The sequence below is a fragment of the Ammospiza nelsoni genome, chromosome 3 (genome assembly GCF_027579445.1).
Source record: "Ammospiza nelsoni isolate bAmmNel1 chromosome 3, bAmmNel1.pri, whole genome shotgun sequence".
Taxonomy (NCBI): domain Eukaryota; kingdom Metazoa; phylum Chordata; class Aves; order Passeriformes; family Passerellidae; genus Ammospiza; species Ammospiza nelsoni.
Window position 1 is genome coordinate 18192630 of NC_080635.1, and position 22893 is coordinate 18215522.

Here is a 22893-nt window from a genome sequence, read left to right on the forward strand (position 1 = left end):
CCTACAGTGCTGTGGCATTTCCCATTTTCCACACCAGCAAGCCTAGGGAACAATGCTTTCTGGCATGCAAAGCCTCCTGTAGACAAGCATGGTCAATTGTGAGATGGTGTGAGAGATCAGGTTACTACTGGGCATCAACATCAACACTTACATGAGTATTCAGGTATTAAACTACTTGCTGTGGCAAAGCAAAGGTTAAATCCCATTTTCCAAATGGTGGTGGAAGTGACAAGACACCTGGGTCTTCCAGAAAAGAAGTATTCTTGAAAACCTCCTTTGTGACACTACAACAGTAAGATTTCTAAAAGCATTTCAATGCCTAAGAATGTACATCTCTCAAAATTCAACTGTGAAAACTGCATTAATGGCCAGCACATATACCCGAAAATCTCTTTGCATATTTTCTCATTCCTTTGTCTGAACAGCTTCACAAATGTGGCTTTCAGGCACTTCTCAAAATGTCATCCCATGTGTCTGCTTTCTATATAAATCTAATTTATTCCTGACTTGTCCTATCAGCAGTTAAAGACACTCAGCAACTTTTTCATATGAAGCAAATAGAAAGTTTCAGAAAGTGAAGTGCCATCTCCTTTTTTCTCTCTTAATGAAAAAATAACGGGTGTCTGAAAATTAGGCTTTTAAAAATATTTAGCAGTTTCCTCTCAAGTGTATGTTCACTGAGTTTATGTTTTAATAATCATCATACTCAAGAAACTGAATTATGTTAATTCTCAATTAATGTGTACTTGTATTCCATTTAAAATTTGGCTGAGCATGCTATTGAAGATAATTTGAGATTTTTGCATGAATAGCTTTGCTCCTAAAAACATTCCCTTTCATCTGAATTTCAGTTCCTGATATACAGGAATAGACAGCCCATTGGTAGTGCCCAAGTTTTGGATTCAAACCCTTAAACTCCCAAAAACTTGTTCCAGGATGAAATGAGGATAACATTGCCTCTGATACTTAGAGGGCAAAACTGTCTTTCAAGTTATTGTACAGTGGCATTTTTTGGGTGGTCACTTCAAAGCCTGGTTGCTTATATACAGCACAGACAGTAAATATTTTGCAGCATTTGAATGGAACAGAGATTTTCAGAGTGGCTCTCAAATGACTTAATGCTGTCTTCCAGCTCAGAGATTAATTTCTTCTTGAGATCCTTACAGATCTGTCCATATCTCCACGCTAAGGCCCTGATTTTTGGGCTGAAGATGCCTTCCAGTCATGTCAGCTATAGCTGCAAATTCTCAGTGCTTCTAAGTCTTTGTGCCCAAGTGTCTGGGTAATTTGCTTATTTTAATTACCCCAACTGCTTATACAGCACTTTCAATGGCAGAGGTTTGCATGAGCTAAGAGTAAACAGAACATCACTTTTCAGCCAGGGAAAAAAGGGGAATTTGACATTTGTCTATAATTCATGACTAGTACTGAGAAGATGGACAAGCAGTTATTTTTTACTACTTCTCATAATTTAAGAAATTTACATTACTGAGGGGGAGATTTAAAAACATCAGAAAACAAGTACTTTTCCACAGAACATTTAATGAATTACAAAATTCACTGTCATAGATATCACACAGACATACTGCCAACTTCATATTCACTCAGAACTTCTGCTTCCGCTCTAAAAATATTGTACAAATGAACATCTACACTCAGTCATGTGTCAACTGTGTTTTATTTTCCCATTTAGTAGAAATGCACTCCCACTTGCATACTCTAAGCTCAAAGGGGGTCTGGTAAGGTTGACTTTTCAGGACATCATCAAATATGCAAGCACCTTGTAGCAACCACTCTTGACTCTAGAATTCCCCTGTGCATAAATTAAGGCTGAAAAGCCCTTGTAGCTGTGCTGGTGTATCACTCATGTTCATAGCAGTAACAGACAAAGGGATTCCAGCCTGAACGATTCAGACACCCTACAGCAAACTGCAGCCCTACTGCAGACCCCAGGTAAGGCAGCTTATGGAAAGATACCTTTAGGCAGGCCATCAACCAAGTTGTTTAGCCAGATCATTGAGCTCTCATTTGCTTCATTTTGGATCACAGCACTCACAGGAAAAAGATAACTAATGGAGGGAGAACCATCAACAAAGGGCAAAATTAAGAAGTCTTGGAAAGAAAACAACTGCTAACTGAGCAATTTATCTTCATTAGGGTCTTTGAGGAAAGACAGTGAGTTTCAGCATTGTGAAGGAGTATTTCACACACTATGGAAGCAGTGAAATGGATAATGAAACAGCAGAGAGAAATACAAATGGACTGCTTCAAGTTCCTAATTTAAAGATTAAATCCACAAATACCTAAGCCTCAGCTTTTGTTAATTATTTTTAAGCAAAACTAAGAAATTAAACAATTTTAGAATTGTACCACAAAGGGAACTGCTTGAGTGGACAGTTTAAATATTTCATTTTGTGTTTTGCGAAGTGAATATTAAAATCTGTGTTTTGCCGTTGTCCTCCATAGGCTGGAGTCCCCAGTGGGCAGCAAGAAGGAGTTTATTGCTAACATGGAGAATTAATTAGCATAGGAATCTGTGAGGTTGCAATCAAAACCAGTGCAGATGAGGATCCACAATAGCATGCTGAAATGGGAAGACTTTACTTTTCCACTCTGGTGATTCAGTGCCCTGTTTTCTTGCCAAACTAGTCTACTGGCAGTTCCTTCTCTTAGACTTGAAGTGTTTACCACTTGATTTTCAATATCTAAGGTAGTTCCCTGGTTTCCAGCCTTGGGGAGAACTTGAGCCTCCAACCTCAAGCACTGGTCTGGCCTTAGACCAGTCAATGGCACTGGGTGTTACAATGAGGTGAATCTAATCCCTCATGTTCAATCAAAATCAGTTCATTGCTGCAGAGTGATTTGATGTTTATCAGTCACTATCTATACACAACTACATATAAATATTATCTATTATATAATAAAAATGCTATTACAGAGAGGAATGGTATTGCTCTTGAAGGAATATCTCTGTTTTTGCTTTCTAGCCTCTACACCAAACAAAATACTAACAGAAGAGTATCAGATCTAAGGATGAGACCCTTTCAATAATTTATTAAGTAATGGCTTGTATACCATGACAGAAATAGATTACTTTTGCCTCTATATAAAATTCTGCTTTCCTTAAAAATAACCTTAGACTAAAATTTCCCAAAGAATTGTCTTGTACCTTTTCAAACACATACAGTAAAATCATCTGTGCAAAAAATTCATAATGCATAATATGACACTAACAATAAATCAGTTGTCCCATGAGTTGTTCAGCACTGTAATAAAATTATGTACCTTGAATAATGTAGTAAGCCCATAAATTTTTGTCTTACTTCAAAAGCTTCTGCAGCATAATTCACATACACTTTCCTTTTTCTCTGTAAGTCAAGAAATATGCCTATGCTCACATGCTAGTGCAGGAGACAAAGCCACATCCCACTGGTCACAGGCTGATTCTATTAATGACATTAAAGTCCTGTACTAGATCTGAGGCAGCAAGATACCTTTTTTTTTGTTTGATTTCTTTACTGATCCAAAGAAAAAGCAAAGCCATGAAGTCCAATTACAACATAAAACATCTCAGGGAAACTGTATTAAAGTAAGTCTGAAGATCATGTGGTGGCAAAACGAAATTCAGTTTTGTACACACAGGCTTAAATAAATGGAATATGCTCACCAAAAGGTGAAAGAGGAGACAACATATTTAACCTAGGAGAGATGCTGCAAGGCTAAAAGATCATTAACAAAAAACCAGAGACACTGCTGCTAAGTCAGCCATTGTACAATAAGCCCTCTCCTCTCTGCCATGGGAAGCACACTTTTATTTTGGTTTGGTTTGTGGGGATTTTAAAATGGAAATGAAAAAAGCTCTGTAACTTTTTAAATGCCTCTGCCTCTTATGAACTAATGTACATGTCCTATATTTCTATCCAGCAAATTCAGTGCTGTTTTGAAGACCATGTAAACACCAAGAATATATCCACAAAGTAATGGGTTTTGTTCAAAGATATTAATCTTAAAGAGTAAATTCACAACTGGTGACATTTGCCATGTCTCCCCAGAAACTGCAGCCTTTTACCCACTTCTTATGGGTACATCACGAAAGTAAAAATACTGAGCCAGACAACACAAGCCAGATATTGAATAAGACAGCAACACACTTCTCTGCTGTTCTTTTCAAAACAGCCACAGAATAATAAATCAGAACATCATTTGAAATTGATGGGAGTTGTGTCGGGTCCAGAATAGTATCTGAGGTGCCTGTAAGCGCTCCTGGTATTCCAGTTCCAGTTATTCAGTACAGGCTCTACTCGGCCACAGCATGAGCAAGTAAAGAGCTCACCACAACAGTGATTTCATTTTGTAGTTATTTCTGAAAAAACCTTCAATTTCCTCAACAATCACCAAGCATCTGGGTTAGGCCAAAGGAAAAACTAGGGCAATTATAGTCAAAAGAAGATAAACCAACTGCAAACAAGTTTCTACTGTTTCATTTACAACAGTTAAAATCGTTGAGCTTATAAAATGTAAGAATTCTAATAATCCGGCTTCAGAGTTTATAGGAAGACAAGTTGGCTGTCCCCCACTTCTTATCTAACAACATACTTTGCAAAGCTGAAAGTTTTTCAGTTCTTAGGTTTAAAAGCAAACAAACAAAAAGGCAGTTGAAAAAAAACATGGAGTCTCACTTTAGCATTTGCATTTATCTTCATTAAGGTAGCATTATTTTTAAAGTTGCAGTTATGAAGACAAATAGCTTTGCTGAGGTCATATCACATTGTATTCTTTTTCTGTATTAAACAGATTTCTTTGTCAAGTAACTGATGATCCTTTCTACATATCACTTAGCACTAAAATGTCACACAATCACTTATTTTACTTTTACCAAAATAATGGCCTTCCTATTTCCCCTGCCGACAAAATGAGAAAACCAGCATTAGTTCCACTACTGGCTGATGCTACCCAGCATGTGAGCATCTTTAAAAAAAGGAGTGGAGTAAACACACTTTTTATTTCACACAGGGTAAAGCAAACAGGCAGTACAGCAGTGCTACAGATCTACCACCCAGGAAGATCTAAGCACAGCTATTTCCCAGCTCTGAAGAACTGGAAACAAATCAGAAATTAATTCTTAGGTACCAAGATTGTCAGGTGTTCTCCCAATCAACAAAATGAAAGTCCAAATGTATCCAGCTAATTGCCATCTAACCCTGTGGCTGTTTGCTAATGCTTAGCTCAGACATGTATAGTCAAACAGGACCAAAAAAATGGGAATCACAAAGACTCAGAGAAAATGTTACATTGGGCAGAATTTTTAAGAGGTAGAGAATTTTTGCAATCAATTTTTAAAAATAAAACCAGCTTATTGAAATACCCTCCATTACCTTCCCCTGCATCTTTACCTGACATAGGGAAAAAAAAAAAGAAATTGAGGCAGACATGAGACTTTACTAAAAAAGAAGCAGCCAAATTAATTTCTGTTTATAATAAAAACACTGCTTCATTATTCACCTCTTGGCATCCTTAGCCTGCTCCACAATTTTCAGGTTGATGGGGAAAAAACCTGAAGCACATCACCAGTTGTTAATTGCTCAGAGCCAGAGCTCTGAAGGTAAAAGCAAGTTAACATACAGAACTGAAACCTATTTCTGCTCAGCCAAACATTCCTTAATTTTCAGAGGGGGTGCACAAAAACCTTTAAGCTGTACCTACAACACACAAAGGAGGTATGTTCATAGGGAGTCATAAGGCCAAGGCAATAAAATTAGTAAAATAAAAATAAATTAGGCAACTAGTTGCTGTTAAAGATTTTCAGGGCAAGTAGCAAATTTAAAGCCTTGGGTTATAGAGTGAACTCCTTGGTTTCTTTAATTCAGGGGGAAATTAAAAGGAGGGGGAAAAGGGCAAATAAATTGTTAGAGACATGAGTCTTTGGATTATTTTAATAGGAAATACAAATTGTGCAATGACTTCTACAGAAAAATACTCTGAACACACTTTTCATCTAGTTTTAGCATTCCATTTTATTAAAAACCTGGCCCACATTCCTCTTCCAATGGATAGTTTTCCTCTTCAGATACTTTGATTATGCATTAGTTTGACCTACTGAAGTTGAAAAAGTAATAGAGGTATAAAGCTGGCAGCAGAGAAATGAGGTCCAACTCCATTATTCTTAGTTGTGTCCCTGTAAGTAATAGCTGACAAGCCCATCGCTACATCAAATATGTGCTTGCTGGGCACTGAGCTGCAGTAAAGGTTGTGTTTGCAATGTTTTGATGGCAGCCAGCACTTAGAACCTCTTGGAAGGATAAGCAGGAAGGGATGGGGAGCTTAACCATCTTGCTCCTGCCCATGAGCCCAACATCTAGCAAAATCTGCCATGGATTCTTCTCATCAAACATAGCAAGATCCAGATCACACCCAGCACCAAGGTCTCTTAAGCAGCATGTGGGGGATTAGGGAGATTTTTTTTTTCATCACTGTAAGAAAACCTATAGCTCAGAGGCTGCAATACAAACTCAGCAGTCCTTCAAGTCAAGTAATTTAGCATGACATGGTCTGGCAAGAAGTGGTCACTTATGCTGGGAGAGCCAACCTTTCCCTGCTGCAGTGTGTGATCAGCAGGCACTGACAGCCACATTGCAGAGTCCAAAAAAACTGACAATTATCAGCAATGCTCACTGAAAAATGCAGCATTACTGGACTTGTGGTTGCAAGGGCACTCAGAAAATAAATATGGCAGGTTGTTAAAGATGACCACTTATAGAGGCTACCAACCTATTGTTACAGAATGGCCAAACTGGAGCTTTGCAAAGAGGGAAATCAAAGCGGCTTAGGTGGTTTGGGGGGATGACTTACAACAGAGAGACCTGGTCCGTGTGGGTTATGGAGAGGGGAGGACAGGGAAAGCTAGTCTGGTGATGCAGAGGAACTGAAAGTGAAAGCAGACAGGACAGAAAACTGGTTGGATATTTTCCTTCTCATGAAAGGCTTCTCAGCTGACAAGAAACTGTTAACAACCACACAGCTGGTGTTTCACTAAATTGCATGAATATGTGTCTTAGGGTGATGTTATGATGCTTGTATCCCCATTTGTGTGTTCTGTTTATGCTGGATATTATGTTCTGTGCCTTCAAGACTGGCTCTGGAGAGTGAAAGTTTTGTTTTGGTTTCTTATCAGCCTGCTCCCCCATGGCTGGCAGGACACAGAGAGGGGCAGTACATAGTGCCTCTTTTGCTTTTTGCTTTGCTCTTGCTTCTGCTTCGCTCCGGCTTTGCTCTTGCTTTTTGCTTCTGCTCATTAGTTAGTTTAGCTAAGCAGTCTGAATTTTCCCTGGACTGTTTTTCTTTTGCTTTCTTGGAACCACTCGAGCCTGCTCTGGACTGCTCTGACGTGGGAAACACCAAGAGTTTGCACCTTGTGGCCTGCAGCAGCTGCCCCCACCACCGGGTGGACTGATAACAGAGATACCACCCCCAAGAGAGACTTTCTGAATTTGTCATCTTTTTCAGAGTAATGAAAAAGTTTTGTCATCTGATATTGTTCATTTTGTGTGTTGGGGAGTGCTGTGCCTGTTAAATAAACAGGTTCTTTCCACTTCTCTCCAAGGAATCTTTCCCGAATCAGTTGGGGGGAGGTGCCGTGTGGGTGGGCTTTCTGGAGGGGCCCCCTTTTGGAGGTTTCCTCCCAAATTTGCCCTAAACCAGGACAATATGGAAGATGAATGAAGACATAAAAGTGACATTGTAGATGAAGCAAAAGGAGGTGAAAATTTCAAAGAAGAGACTCGAAAAACATAATGCAAATGATTAGCTGCATTTCTTTTGTCACAAAAAGCAAACACAGGTTGATGTACAATCCTTAGAGTTAGAAGGTTTTGAAGACCTATTGTGTGTTATTTCAGTTTTAAGCTGACCTCATTAGTATCCCAGGGAAGAATTATAATGTGACTTAACACCTGTCAAGACATATTCGGCTCTCAGGAATTTTAATGCACCAATTTACATTTTCTGGCATTAAAGTTTGCATTGCTCATTCCATGTGGAAATAGTACATGATCATTCCAGGTTCTTCTGTTAAAGATTAGTATATTTGATCATAGCTAATGTATTCACAGCAATTTGCTGGATGTTAAAATTTAAAAAGTGTCCTAGACATCATTAGATGACTGAGAGAAAGATCCTCAACTACATCTGTCAGACACAGTATCATGGTTGACTAATCCTGCAAATGAGTTAAGTGCCACTGAATTAAAGTGATTTCGTTTCTCATACGAAGGAATTCTAAAAATCATCTGCTAGCATTGAAATGATGAAGTCCTTGAACACAGCACAGTCTTCATCCTCATCTTTGTACATATTCAAAGATTCACCTCATTTAACAAAAATCAGAAAACTATTTGTCTATTACCGCGACCTGTGTGGGTCGCAGTTGGTGAGAGAGAGACGGTGAATCTTGTATCTTGATCAGAAGGCTGAATTTATTAATATATGATATAATACATTATAATTATACTAAAAAGAATATAGAGAGAGGTTTGCAGAGCAGCTAGCTAAGCTGAGAAGAGATAGAAAAGAACCCACAACAAAGTTGTGGCCAAGGACTCAGTCCCCTGGCCTGAACTGGTGATTGGCTCTTAATTATAAACATAGAAAATGAGCCAATCAAGGTGAATCCTATTGCATTCCACAGCAGCTGATAATAATTGTTTACCTTCTCTTCGGGGGCCTCTGGCTCCCGAAGACACAGAAATATGAAAGGAAGGATTTCTGTGGAGAAATGTCTGCGACATCTCACCTTTCTAAATTGTATAAAATAAAAGAAAAATGCTGATGTGGAATGAACAGGAAATTCCTTCACCTATAAAATATAGAAGACTAATAAATCACTAAAACAATCCTACAATATAAGAAAATTGCAAGAAACAATGCAAAGAGAATTCAAGTCCATGCAGCTGAGTTTCAGGAACAGTCCAAGAGCTGAAGTTGGTTCCCTTGGAATATCTGAGAGTCCTTAGAGTCCTTTTTGTCCTGAAACAGCTTGCTGCAAAAGGAATCCCATCAATAGGTATCAAAAAACCATTTACAGTCATAATACAATTTGAAACAATTTGAAACAACTTGAACAATTTTGAAATGTCCTTTCTGGCCTTTCAGTGCTTCAGAGCTGCTGCCCTCTTTTTTTTTTTTTTTTTTTTTTTTTTTTTTTTTTTTTTTTTTTTGATCGAAAAGCAAAAGAGCAGCAGTCGAGCAGAGCAATGCCAGAGAAGGAAAGGCCCTGGGGGCCCTGGCCCATACTGGACCAGGAACCCCAAAACTGGCTCACACAGGGGGACCCGGACCGGTAGGACAAACCAGAACCCCTAGAAACACAAGGAGGCCAAATGATGGCCCTGGCCCAGGAACCTCCTGAGCCAAATGGCCCAGGCCAAACCCATAAGGAAGGCTGTGCATTCCCGCAGGCCTGAACCTTGTTGCTAGCACAATGGCAGCACGGGTAGTGAGACGCTTCCTTTCCCCTAAACCACTGAGGCATGCCAGCAGCAGGGAAATAGAAGCTGCCCCGAGAATCTTCATCTCGGGTCTGGGAATGTTTGTTTCCCACAGCATCACGGCACCACCCCCACTGGGCTGGGGACCAAAGGCAAAACTTTCGGGAGCCCCCTCCCCCTCGCCGCTAGGGCACAAGAGGGGCGGCGGCCTCCATGGGACAATCCCCGAAAAACCACCCCCCAAACCGCCGAGCTTGAAAGCCGGCAGCCGGACTGCCACAACAGTGAGCTGGCGGGCAGCCCCTGCTCCACTGAAGGAGAGACCAGCCTCCAGGGCGGCTGCTGGGACGTCCGGTGGAAGCAGCGGGGACGGAGCCGGAACCGGGGAGGGAGCCGGAACCGGGGGGGGAACCGCGCTGAGCGTGGGATCAGCCGCGGGCTGCTTCGAGGGTCCCGCAGGTTCAACTCCGTTTTCTGCTGCTGACTCCGGGGTCCGCTGCGGAGGCGCAGTTGCAGTCGCCGTCGCAGTGCAAACAGGCAGCAGCGGAGCTGGGAGAGACAGCGGAGCGTCGCCGTTGCTTAGCAACAGGTCAATCGACGGAAGTGCTGTCTCTTCGGCCTTCTCCGACGCAGGCTCTTGCGGGGGCAGGGAGGCCGGTGAAACCACGGGCGGGACCTCCTGGAGAGGCGGAGACGGGATCTCCTGGAGTGACGGCTCTAGCAGGGCCGTGGAGGAAACCTCGGAGACCGGTGCCGCCCCCGTTTCTGAAGGCGGAGTCTGAGAGGCTGGCGCTGGCTTGAGCGGCCGCTCCCATCCCCCCGGAGAGAGAGAAGGGGGGGAAGGAGAACACTCCATCTGAGCATGCTCCGGAGCAAGAGTAAAAAAAACTTCTTCGCGCCGCGAAGTTTCAGCCCCCCCCGCCGCGAAGCAGGGGGGGGGAAAAAGCCCAAAGTCGTCACCCACGGGGTCTTCTGCCAAGGGTGGTGGAAACGGAGCTTGGCCATAACAGTTAGATATCCATTGAAAACAAGCTGCTCTGCGTTTCAAGACAGGGAAAAGCTTTATAAATGCTGGGTAGATGGAAGGCAACACGCGTCCCTCCAGGTAGACGCACTGGATAATCGAGTCCATGCACTCCCAGACAAAAACATCCAAAGCATACAGAATATCAGCAAAGAACCCAAAAAGCTTTGCCCATCGAAAGAACCCATAGATATCTGTTTTTGACAAAAAGCAACCATCTTCTCTGCACCAATAGTTCCAGAGGGCAATAAGCTTTTCCTCTGAAGAGGAGAATTGAATCTCTTCTGGCAAGGCATGGGTCTGCCATACGAACAGCCACAAGCTACGAAGGGCTGGTTCATCAGGGATAGAAAAGTGAACAGTACCTTTTGAAAGAGTCCAGCTTGCTCTGGCCAGCTCCACAGGTCTGCTGCTCTTTTCCATCATCTTTCCTGATGATTTTCCAGAAGAAAGATTCTCTTGTGGTCAGCCTTGGCTGTGAACTCTGTCCAAATCAGGATCTTCGGTTCTTTAGCTCCTGGCTTGAATCCACTTTCTGAGGTCACTTCAAAGCAACCCTCAAATGCTACACATACAGGATTTTTACCCAGTGCAGCAATTTTGCTCCTCTGGTCTTATCAGATTAATTTTTGCTCTTACACGAGGGGTCACCAGATATTACCGCGACCTGTGTGGGTCGCAGTTGGTGAGAGAGAGACGGTGAATCTTGTATCTTGATCAGAAGGCTGAATTTATTAATATATGATATAATACATTATAATTATACTAAAAAGAATATAGAGAGAGGTTTGCAGAGCAGCTAGCTAAGCTGAGAAGAGATAGAAAAGAACCCACAACAAAGTTGTGGCCAAGGACTCAGTCCCCTGGCCTGAACTGGTGATTGGCTCTTAATTATAAACATAGAAAATGAGCCAATCAAGGTGAATCCTATTGCATTCCACAGCAGCTGATAATAATTGTTTACCTTCTCTTCGGGGGCCTCTGGCTCCCGAAGACACAGAAATATGAAAGGAAGGATTTCTGTGGAGAAATGTCTGCGACAATTTGTCTGAAAAGCATTTCCAAACATTCCCAATCTGCATCAATGATTACAAGTAAGGACAGCACAGGGAACGTGTGACTGAGGTATCCTCTACCATACACATTTAAGTTTCACCAAAAAAATAGCTATACAGTACTGGAAGTAGCCAAAGTTTCATCAAATACAAGCTCCCATTCCACAGGAAAACATGCTATCCCAGGCAGTTATGTTTCCTACGCCCTTGGTGTCTTTATTTGCTCTGCTGAAGTCTATGCCTCTCACTGCTATGCTTAAAAAATAAAGGCAATGCACAGTAGAACAAACTGCAATTTACATGATCTGTCAAATTGCTGATTTTAACACAAAAACTACCATTGACTTCAATATGGCCAGCATTTTATAAGACACTGTGCACTGCTATTCTGTTCTCTGGTAAGAGATGTTCATTAAGCATATTGCTTTCTGGAAAGAAACAGAAATTGTGAACATTATACTTAAATCAAAGCAATCTGAAATAAGGCAGGGGTTTAAAAATATCTTAACTACCTACATAGCTGCCAAGAAATAAAATATTAACATGAAGAACATAAATGTAAATAAATAAAATCAAACAATGCAAAGCAAATAACCATGGCAAGATGAAGTGCCTGTAGGCATGATATTTTCTGAAAAATCCTTTCCTTAGGATTTTTTCTCCTGAGAAGCTGAGAGGCCTCAGGAACAAAATGTAAACAATGATTATCTGCAGCTGTGGAATGCAACAGGTGGATCTGTGATTGGTCTCATGTGGTTGTTTCTAATTAATGGCCAATCACAGTCCACCTGTCCAGATTGTCTCGGTCAGTCACAAGCCTTTGTTATAATTCTTCTTTTTCTACTCTTAGCTAGCCTTATGATGAAATATTTTCTTCTATTCTTTTAGTATAGTTTTAATATAATATATATCATAAAATAATAAATCAAGCCTTCTGAAACATGGAGTCAGCATTCTCATCTCTTCTCTCATCCTAAGACCGCCACGAACACTACCACAAGTGCCAGGATGGAAAAGACTGAATTCATTTCAAATTAACCAAATTTACAGGTACAGTGAAGGAGAGGTGTTTAAAGTATTGGTGAATATCTGTAGCTTTATTTACTGTATCTAGGCCATTTTGATTTCAAAAAAAGGGCACTACTTGTAAATTCCAGGTCTCCTGCACTCTTTTACTTTGCAAGACTGGCTTATCCAGATGGTATTGGGGAAGATGAAACAGGAAAGCATCATAAATATGATTGCCTGGCAAAAGATTTTGAGAATATAGAAACTATAAGCGAGACTGAAATGAAAGCAAGCTTTGAGATACCTTAGTTACGGAACAACTGGAAACAATGGTGTGGCCGGCTGAAAGTAATCCCCTTTTGATGAAACAATACCCTCTGCCTGCAGACAGGTCCAAGGGTCAGAGCAGACCCTAGTAGCTTAGCAGAAGGGGTCCAAAGAGTAGTTTTTAGGGTTTAAAATGAAACACAGTATGATAATGTAGTGATTCTTATAAGCAGTATGTAAATGCTATAGGATTTGTATATTGTACTAGATTGGTTAGTGAGAATTAGAATATTCAACACAGAAGAAGATTTATTGTATTGTAATGGGAACCTCTCTCTCTTACCCTTTTGCTCTTTTATGCTTTTGCTTTCTTGCCCTTTTACGCTCTTACCCCCTCATGCCCTCTTATCCCTCTCTTCTCTCAGGCCTGCTCCGAGCAGCGGCTGGCAGCTCCCAGCAGGGCCCTGCACCCAGGCCCTTTGCAATAAACTACAAGTTCCATGACCTGGCTTCAGAGATCTCTCCTCTCCATCCTTCCCAACCATCCTACCCCGCGATGCTCCTACAAGAGGACTTGGCCAAAGCTCTCCTTTTAAAAGTTGAAAGTCCAGTAATTAAAAGTGGGGTTGTGACTTTCCTTGTCAAAATCACCACTGGGCCCAAAAAACTCTCCCTAAACCCCATCAAATTTTGATGAAGCTTTGTGAGGGAACAGTGCTCCACATGCACCATCTAATTCAGACTTCCCTGGTGATACCTTGGTAACCAAAAATAACTACAGCATGAATTTTAACTAAGTTGCATCTAAATGTTTGTGGATATTCAGGGATTTCCACACCGATTAGGGTCTTAAAAAATATCAGCAGCTAAATAACTATTCTTTGAGAAACAGAAAATAAAGGCTTTCAAATGGAAAAATCTTTAAAAATTGTTTGGGCCATTTTCAATGCAAAATGTACTACTTTCATTTTAGGGAAAGGAAACCTCTTATTTTCAATTTGTTGAACTTGACTTTAAAATTACGTGGTGTTCACTGCCTCCAGGGACCATGTGACTGACCCTCTTCTCCCAAGTGCACCAAGCACCAGAGTGGGATTTGATTGCTGCTCTTTTAATTCAGCACATTCTGTCAAATATTTAAAATTAGGTTGAACTGATTCAAAATAAAAATATTTCACTTTCAGTTTCCCATGGACACTTTAATTTTATAAAAAGGCTTACTTGGAGAAACCCTAGAGAGAGACACAAGCCAATTCCAAAAACATCAGCTAGAACTGATGCAGAAATGTCATCTGCTCTTTCATCCTTGTGCATTTCTCATTTCAACAATCTTCATTTACTTTCCCTAGATGATGCTTTAAGTGAAAATTAATACTAGTGCTTTATGATTAAAGTGATTAGCCACCTTATACTTTCTCAGTGTGCAACTGATTAAGTGCATTGGTTATAGAGAAAAATAAACACTGCAGACAATGAGTGCTTGTTAGCTTGCACAGTATGTATCTTTGGCACCATCTCACATTGCTTGCACACCAGGCATGTATTTAACTTGAAAATTATCCCTTTCAGGTGGTTCTAATATAGAATAAAGCAGGAAACTTTTTGGAGCATACATTGATCAGAAAATAATAATGGTCAAATGCAACTACAATACGTGAGTACTTTTTGATTCCAAAGAACAGTGTTTTGAGGCTATTTTATAGCCAGCATAAATCAGTGCATCCCCCTGGAGAGACCAACATCAGTGGCATGGTGCCGACACCAGCTGCATGGATGGTACTAATCACAAAGCCCCAGGTCTTGTCAAGCATTCAGGGTCCAGATCTCTAAAAATGGGCTTCAGCAAAGCAATTCACATAACAACTTTCAGCTGCAAACACAGCTCTGTGACACAAATCATCTCCCCTGAGGGCAATCACATCTCCCTCACAAGTCACAGCCTCTTTTGCAGAAAAAGCCTCTTTCTGTGCCCTCTGGCCACATGAAATAATCCAGAGGAGAAACAGCCTTTATGATAAAGCCCCGATCTTGGCCCTATCAACCGAGTGAAGCAAGACGGTCCGGGAACTCAGTCCCTCTGGGAGACAGTGTCGGAATACCCAGTGAGCTCGCGGCCACCACAGGCTACCCTTAGCAACCTCAGTGATTGTCAGCTCTTTAGTGATTACCAGCTTTCTTAGGATTTCAACTCTTTGCTTGATCGCTAGGGCGTCTTGGCTGAGGCCAAAGCAGATGCAAGAGAGGAGAAGGAGAAGTCCTGGTGGTTCCACAGCGATGGTTTATTGGGGAGTCTGTGAAGGGTTCCAGCGACAGTTCTTCTTCTGTCAAATGGGCTAAAACAGCCCCTTTTTATAGGGTATAGGGGGATCCAAACTTGTCCAATAGTAGGGGTCAGGGAGAAGTGGCCTATGAGGTTACATAGATAAGCTTTGGGGCGAGGGGTCAAAGACAGGAGCTTATTTTGCTGTCTCATTATGACTCAGCAGTTCCTACTGTTAAGTCTCAATCCTCCATGGAGCTCTCACCAACTCCATAGTTCTTCTACAAGCCTTTACATTCTTTCTGCTGTTCCATCTTTTTGATTAAGTGGAAAGCTAGAGATTACTATTACAGAAACTTTTTTACCTTTCATTAAGAAAGGTAAAAATGTCAGGAAGACACTGACATCTCCTTTACACAGGCTTCTCTCCCCCATTGGCAGTGCTCATGTTAAGCAGCAATAAGGTACAGAGCAGAGGAACTGTACAGTCATCTTATTTAGACTTCAATATACAAGCACCAATAACATATCCCTTTAATAACAGTTACTGTTGGGAGCAGGCAAGGACTGTTTGTAGAAGCCCATTATGTTTTCCAAGATTTGAAGCATTTTCTGTATGTGACAAATTCAGGACACCCCTCCAGGTACACTGAGAACCTTATATGCCTGGCTGATATGATCAGAGAGGGCATCATCTCTTTTTTAGCCTTTATTATGTTCTGAGGAAAAAAACCAAAACAGATTGCACAGAGCATAGAAATGAGCCCAGAAGCTGATCCTGCACAGAATAACAGAAAAAAAAAATAGCTATGTCTGAAAGAGAATTTAATTATTTTCCCGGTAACTTCTAATTTTTTCTAGTGAAACTTTATTGTCATGCATGTCCTGAGTAATCATATCTAAATTCTAAAATAAGCCCCTGAGCTGCCAGACGCCACCTGAGCAGCATAAACAGCACAACAGAAGGCTACCAGTTTTGACTGCTAAGGCATCAGTCAGCCTCGCATTTTAACACTTGATCCACCCTTCCATCCTGGCAAAAGAGAGGCTTCATTCTGTCTCAGCAATTTCTTGAAGCAGATTGTGGCAGAAATTTCATTAACAGCCCTCATCCATCAGTGTTCTAACTGAATTTTCAGTGCTAGCAGAAGGATGTATTGTGAATTTATCCCAGGATTTGTTTGATCATTTTTAGGTTTTATGCTAGTGTTTATTTTAGAAAACCTATTAGCAAGACCCCAACTCCAAAGCAACACCAGAAAACCCAAAAGAAACCAACCAAGCTCAAATCTAATTAGTGATGTGCTGAAACAAGTTATTATATTTTTTTATAATAAATGCTTTTTTAACATTACAATTAAAAATAGATGCTAGCAATTACAGTCAGCACATAGAGTTTTCCCATAAAATACCTTTAATGTATCAGAAGTAAATGTTTATTGAAATGAAGTGTCTAGTGCATGTGCTTCATAGCCCTTTGAAATGCAGCAGGAAATGCAGTCTGTCTCAGAGTCTTTTGAAAATCATGCCACAGGAATCAGATTTCATAAAGTTGCCTGATACCATACACTAGGCCAGTAGGAACCTGACTCTCCCATGTTTACGATTCCTGAGGATTCCCTGGGTTCATATTAAGTGCAGAGACACTGGGAGCTTTTCAATCTCTTCAGAGTGTTTCCAACAAATTTTGCCCTGAGAAGGGACAACATTTTTCTCCCCACCAGTTACATGTGGACTCTACTGGACTCAGGAAAAAAATCAGCTGGGATTTAGGGGTGGGGGGGCGGTGGGTCACCAAGGCCAAAGCAGTGTGGATCAATAAAAGTTAGTGAAGCTTTGTCAGCTCTACAAAATTCCACAACTATGCCCTAGAGATTTTTACTGGAGATACTAATGGTTTGTACTGGTAAATCATTGTGCTCAGGCTCATGGCTACCAGAACAGTTTGCTGGTTCTTTTTGTGTTGTGCAGGGAGGCCAAATCATACTCAGAAATTCATGGTAATGAAGGAAAAACAGACTTTCTAAAAGTAAGAAGATGCTTTGTGCTGTTGCTATGCTTTGCTGTACATATTGCAGTGCAAAATTTATTGCCTGTATTATTTCTTATTCGTTTTGTGGCTGTAAAGACTATCCAATGGTGTTTTTGTTCCTCTAGCAAACAATGGCAAATGCAGCTCAGAACAGAAGTGGAACATTTCCCTGCTTCACTGCTTATGTGATAAGATAATTATTCCAAAAATATGCTCCCACTGTCAGCAAGGCAAGGGGAGCTGTTGCGGTATTGGCTGGAGATAAGTTATCAAAAGTGATGAGAGAAAGACTGCTTTCTGTTTGACAAAGCAGGAAGAGAAGATAGGTAAGGCAATCTGCTGTTCACATCTAAATGAGAAATTACAGATGACGGAAAACTTTGACTAACCCTGAGGTAAATCCAAAAGTCTTCCCTCATTCCTTACATATGGCCTTTCCTGTGTACAGTTTGAGTGACAGTGACAAGGACCTTAGAAGATAAGACTGCACCATAAGGACTTGTAGTACAGACAAGAAAAGAGAGGAGGTTTGGGCAAGGCCAGCAATGAACCACTGCTCAGGTTGATGCTTGTTTGTACATGTTACATCTGTGCAATTCTACAGAATTCAAAATCTTTTCAATTCCTATCTATTACTAAGAATTGCTGCTTGATTCTCATTGTACATTTATCAATACTTGGTAAAAATGTTACCTATTCACATAGTCACCTCCAGTTTTCCTACAGTGTTTTTCTTGTTCTCTCTCTCTCCCTAGGTTTGTTGAACCAAGCTTTCAGCTTCAGGCAGAGTTCAGACACTGAAACCAGCAATTTTTCATTCCTAGCCTGAGTCTCTTGGTGGGATCCTGATTTTTCTGAGTTCTGCTAATCAGGGACAAACCCACTTATAGGAGATTATCAGCTCCCCACTACTCTAAGTGGGAAAATGCTGCTACACTGACCTTCACCAGCAGGCAGAGGCCAAGGATAAAATACTGCAATAAAATCCTGGTATCAGAGAGAGCTTAGCTTATGTTTCTGTTTGTGGCAGAAGAAATCTCCATTTGCTTAGTTCTTTCTTTATGTTTGCTATGCCCATCCCCAAAAGCTGCTTTTTTTTCCCTTTTATTAGACATATCTCAGATGCAGCCCCTGTAACTTGACATTTCTTTCTCACTCAGATGCTGTATCTTGGAGAAATCAGTCCTGAAAATTGCTGGGTTTATATGTACATTATCATTTGAGAGAAAACCATGGTGTAGATTAGGCCCCAACTTTTTAATTATCAGTTCATAATGAAGGGCTCTCTTTGTGGTGAAAAAAATAGTTTCCTGAAGGTTTCCAAGGTTCCCTGCAGGGTTTCCAAGGCTTGGAAGAAAATACAGATCATTCGACAATGAGTGTCTCTGCATTCACAGTGTAGGATGGAAAATTCCAGCTTTGCCATAACTCCCTGATCCCAGAAAAGCAAGTAGATATACTGCAGCAAGCCAGGAGGCAATGGTGGGAGAGCAGTCCACCCACACAATGAGCAGGCACATGTCTTTCCATGTATATAAAGATCATTAAAACCAGAAATGGATGATTTAAGTAAATCTTAAAAAACTACAAAGAAAATATGGATGGAAGTGCACTCCAAGTGCTAGGTAGAAGTTCAACATCTTAAGAGAAAGTACCAAGTTTTCTTCCTCAGAAAGATCTTTTTCTTCCCTGACCCTGCATTTCATCTAAGTGCTAACCTCTATTAAACTATTCAAGAAAAAAAAACAGAAAGTCAAAATCATAAAAGCCAAATTAAAATGAGGAGCCAAGGACAAGGTTTTACATTTTGAAAATGCTCAACTGCCAAACCTACCACCTTTGAGAGACTTTCTAATTGCTCCCAATTTTCCAAGCAAGATGTACAGACACTGCCAGGGTATGCAGCAGGCTTTAATACAATTGAGAAGCTTTTTATTTGCTAAAAATAAACAATAGTAATTCAGAGAAAGCTGCCCCAAAGTGCAGATATAGTGAAACACCAAGAATGTGATACAGGAGTTTTACAAAGATGACTATAATTGCCAGAGCAGGAACTCCTGGGACTCAAGGAGGACCGTGCAGCCTTGCAGGAAGAGGCAAAGTACAGGCGAACCAAGCCCTGCACTTGCTCTGCTGTGGTTGGGCAAGGGAGATGATGGCAGGTTTTATCAGCAGTGTCCTCACTTGGACAAAGTCACTCCTGCACAAATCTTCTCAGATCCTTGTTTCATGTCAGTTTTCTCACAAGTCTTCCATGCCTGTCATTAAAGGTATGATGACCCCCATGTCCAAACAGCTTTTCTTTACAATTTTCATCCCAGTATCTCTTAACACTCAGATTTCTCTCCAGCTCCAGTACTTCAGGATTTCCACCATCATGTCTGCGCACTGCCCTTCTCTGTGTCATTTTCCACTAATTTCCACAATATTCACTATTGCCACTCTAAAACCAATATATTTCTGCTAAACCTGACAAATATTTATAATTAAACACAAAATATTTTGGGCTATATTTATCATTAAACACAAAATACTTTGGAATTTAAAGAGAAAGCACTGTATTACGGCAGAATCTAGTTTTTGTTTGTGGGCATGATCCTAATTTCACTGTTTACAACAGAACTCTTCTATCAGGTATATTGTGCAGACTTTTTGCTTGTGTATTTGAAACATGATTTTTAGAAACAGAATACCCCCACATACTTTGTCTACATTTGCTGCTGAAAAGTGAATGTAGAGCATGTGCTTTGCCCACATCACACACTAGAACACACACAGAGCACAATTTCTGAAAAAACAAAGCCTGCTTTTTAAGAAATTATTTATTTCTATCAATTTATGGGAACATCCTACTGAGTTACTTCTCTTGGGAGAGAATTCTGCAGTCAGAGCACAGGGTTTAATTAGCTGGTATTAAAGCCAGTTCATAAGGAGTGAAACTGGCTAATCTGCATTCTGTGGTCAGCTGTTTCCCAAATGCCTTCTCCAAAGCATTCTATATCCACTTATTATCTACCAAATGTGCTTTGCTACTTGCAACACAAATAGATTTTCATCCTCTGTGTGTTACTATGTTCCAAACTGCCCGTATGTAAAAATAACTTATTTCTTCCTCATTTTGGAGCTGTTCTATCCAAGTGGCTGACATTTTTTTCCAAAATTTCCATCTCACCTTGTTCCTCTTTTCACTTAATTGGAATTGCAAACTAAACCACATTGTGCAGATGAAGCAGCCTGGCCTTCCCTCAGGAAGGGACCTGAAGATAGGAATGCTAGTACCAATGGAGTGTTGGAGGGAGACAAAGAGTTAAGAAATGCAGGAACACTCTAGTCCAAAGGTCTGAATTCTGAGGTAGATTTGAGGAACAATTAATTTGCATAGCATGTGCTGAGAATACACAATCTGCCCTGCACATGCTCTGAAGCACTGGATCAAAACACCTGGTATAAAGGAATTAAACTGCTCCTGGAGGTTTCAAAGGCTAATACATGCCTTGCCACAGCCCACAACGCCATGGCTCTCCAAGTGATAGGGGCATTCTGCATCTTAATAGCAGGACTTAGAGAACTCTAATTCACAGGTTACTCATTTCTGTCCTAAATCAAATATTGCAAGCTGCAGCTTATTTAATGTGACACAAGACTGTCATTTCTCCACAAAGAGCCTTGTCACATTTCCACTCCTTGCATAGGTAGCCCCATTTTTGGTCCGCTTCTTTCAATGGGAAATGTATGATCACTAAGATCAGGAGTTCAGCTGTAGTGCTGTTCTACTCCCTATTTAAAATTTTGTAGCAGAGACTATAGTAATAAGAAAATCCACATCTTACAGAAAACATGAGCATGAACTTACGTAGTTTGATGCAAGATCTGGATGCAGATAATCAATTCCTGCAACAAGACAATGACAGAACAGAAACCAAAGGTTAAGAGATTAAAAAAAGATTTTCCAATGATCATATATAATGATCATAGAATAAGATTCCTTTACAACCATAGGAAAATAATCATGGTGAATAATGCAACTGATTGAAGTGAGATTCCAGTTTTTAAATGTGGACTTCTCAATAATTTATGTCAAAATCCAGATGCCATTTGAAAAAGTGAGCTGAATGACAAACTTTACTGTTTTGTAGACTAGATTTTATTTATTTATAAGGTTTAAATCACAATTTATCTTTGTATGAGTTTTGTCATCTCAAGACATACCAAACTAACAAGATTAGTAAGCACTGGATCAGTACAGGATAGAAAAATGAGTATTTTTAACCAATGTAAATTAAGTAGAAAATTACCTAGAGTAGACTTGGCGTGATCACTAAGGCAAACATTTCAGATTATATGCATGAAAGGATAAATATTGGATTAAATAATTTTAGCAAATATCTGTGTATAGGCTCCACATTTTGGTAGCGTGCTAAAGATTCTAAGTGTGTAATACTCATTCTATTGCAATAGAATGATAGAATGGCAATAGAATAATAGAAAACTCATTCTATTGCATGGCATATTTCTATACATGGCAAATGTATAAATCCCAGTGGATGGTGTAACAAAGGTGGCAGATCTACACTCAGAGCTGGGATACAATGACCTATTACAAAGCCAGTTAAAACATATAAAGCAAAAGCCACCAATCTCATGCTACATTTTCATCAGCACCACTCAATACTGTTTTTCTAATCACTTCCCCATTACATGATCTATTTCATTTGCAAGGAGAATGCCACATCATCACAGTTTTTCTGATGGAAAGATTACTTCTCATTCTGTAAGGTCCTTAGCATTAGATTTGCCTTAAGAGACCCTTGTTACTGATCCAAATGGCAGACGGACAATAAAAATCTCTATGAAGAATCCTGTTATCCAGGCCATCTTTTTTAGAGTTCCTAGAAACAAATTATAAGGCAAATTACTCCCTTCTGTGAAAGTTGTATCTGATGGACCATCAGTTTTATTGACCCAAAGTTCAAATAGTTTGCCATCATTCCCATGACAGTCATGACTTGCTAATCTGAAAGCCAGGTCCCGCCTCTGTGAGATCAGTGAAATCATGACACAAGAGGTCATCTCTTGGATGAGATTGATCTTTCACCAATACATAAATCAAGTTGCTCAAGACTTAATCCAGCCTGGCCCTGAACACCCCTACAACCTCCCTGGCATCCTGTTACAGTACCTCACCACCCTCATAGCAAAGAATTTCTTCCTAATATCCAGATGTCTGAGTCTACTTTCTTACTTCCACAAAAACCTTGCCACAGGAGTAAGCAAGTGAGGAACAGAAATAAGTAAGGACAGATCTCAGCTGACTCTAGAAAACATATGTTGATACAGACATTTTATTTATTTTTAATTTTATTCAGCCCCATTAAAGGAAAACATTCAAAGTTTATTCCAAAGAGTGTTGAGAGACTGCATGGAATTCCTTTACTTCAGCAAGAAACCATAAGTAGAAGAGCTGTAACTTCAACTGTACCTTTTATCTTCATCTTTCCTGAACTTAGTCTGAAACTAGCAATATATCTAATATGCAGATCTTCACTGATATTCAGTATGAAAGTGTTTAATTATTTCCGCTATCAACGATGACTGAAAATAATGTAATCCAAAAAACATTTTCTTTGGTATTTTTTGTACAGCAATTTCTTCCTCCAGTCAGTGCCTACAGAAATCAAGGGGAGTTTCTCCTTAGGTTTAATAGTTATTACAGCGTGACCTGGAATATATCTGAATGATAATTGCAAACTATTTCTAATGCTTGG

General features: G+C 40.2%; 1 protein-coding gene across 2 annotated transcripts in view; it reads right to left on the reverse strand.

Moving 5' to 3' along the window:
• Positions 1–22893, reverse strand: part of PCSK2 (proprotein convertase subtilisin/kexin type 2) — a 111306-nt gene that overhangs the window by 32754 nt on the left and 55659 nt on the right. For both annotated transcript variants that reach the window (XM_059467937.1, XM_059467938.1), the window contains one exon: positions 20982–21019. In XM_059467937.1, coding sequence (XP_059323920.1) covers positions 20982–21019 — 38 coding nt within the window. The remainder of the gene's footprint in view (positions 1–20981; positions 21020–22893) is intronic.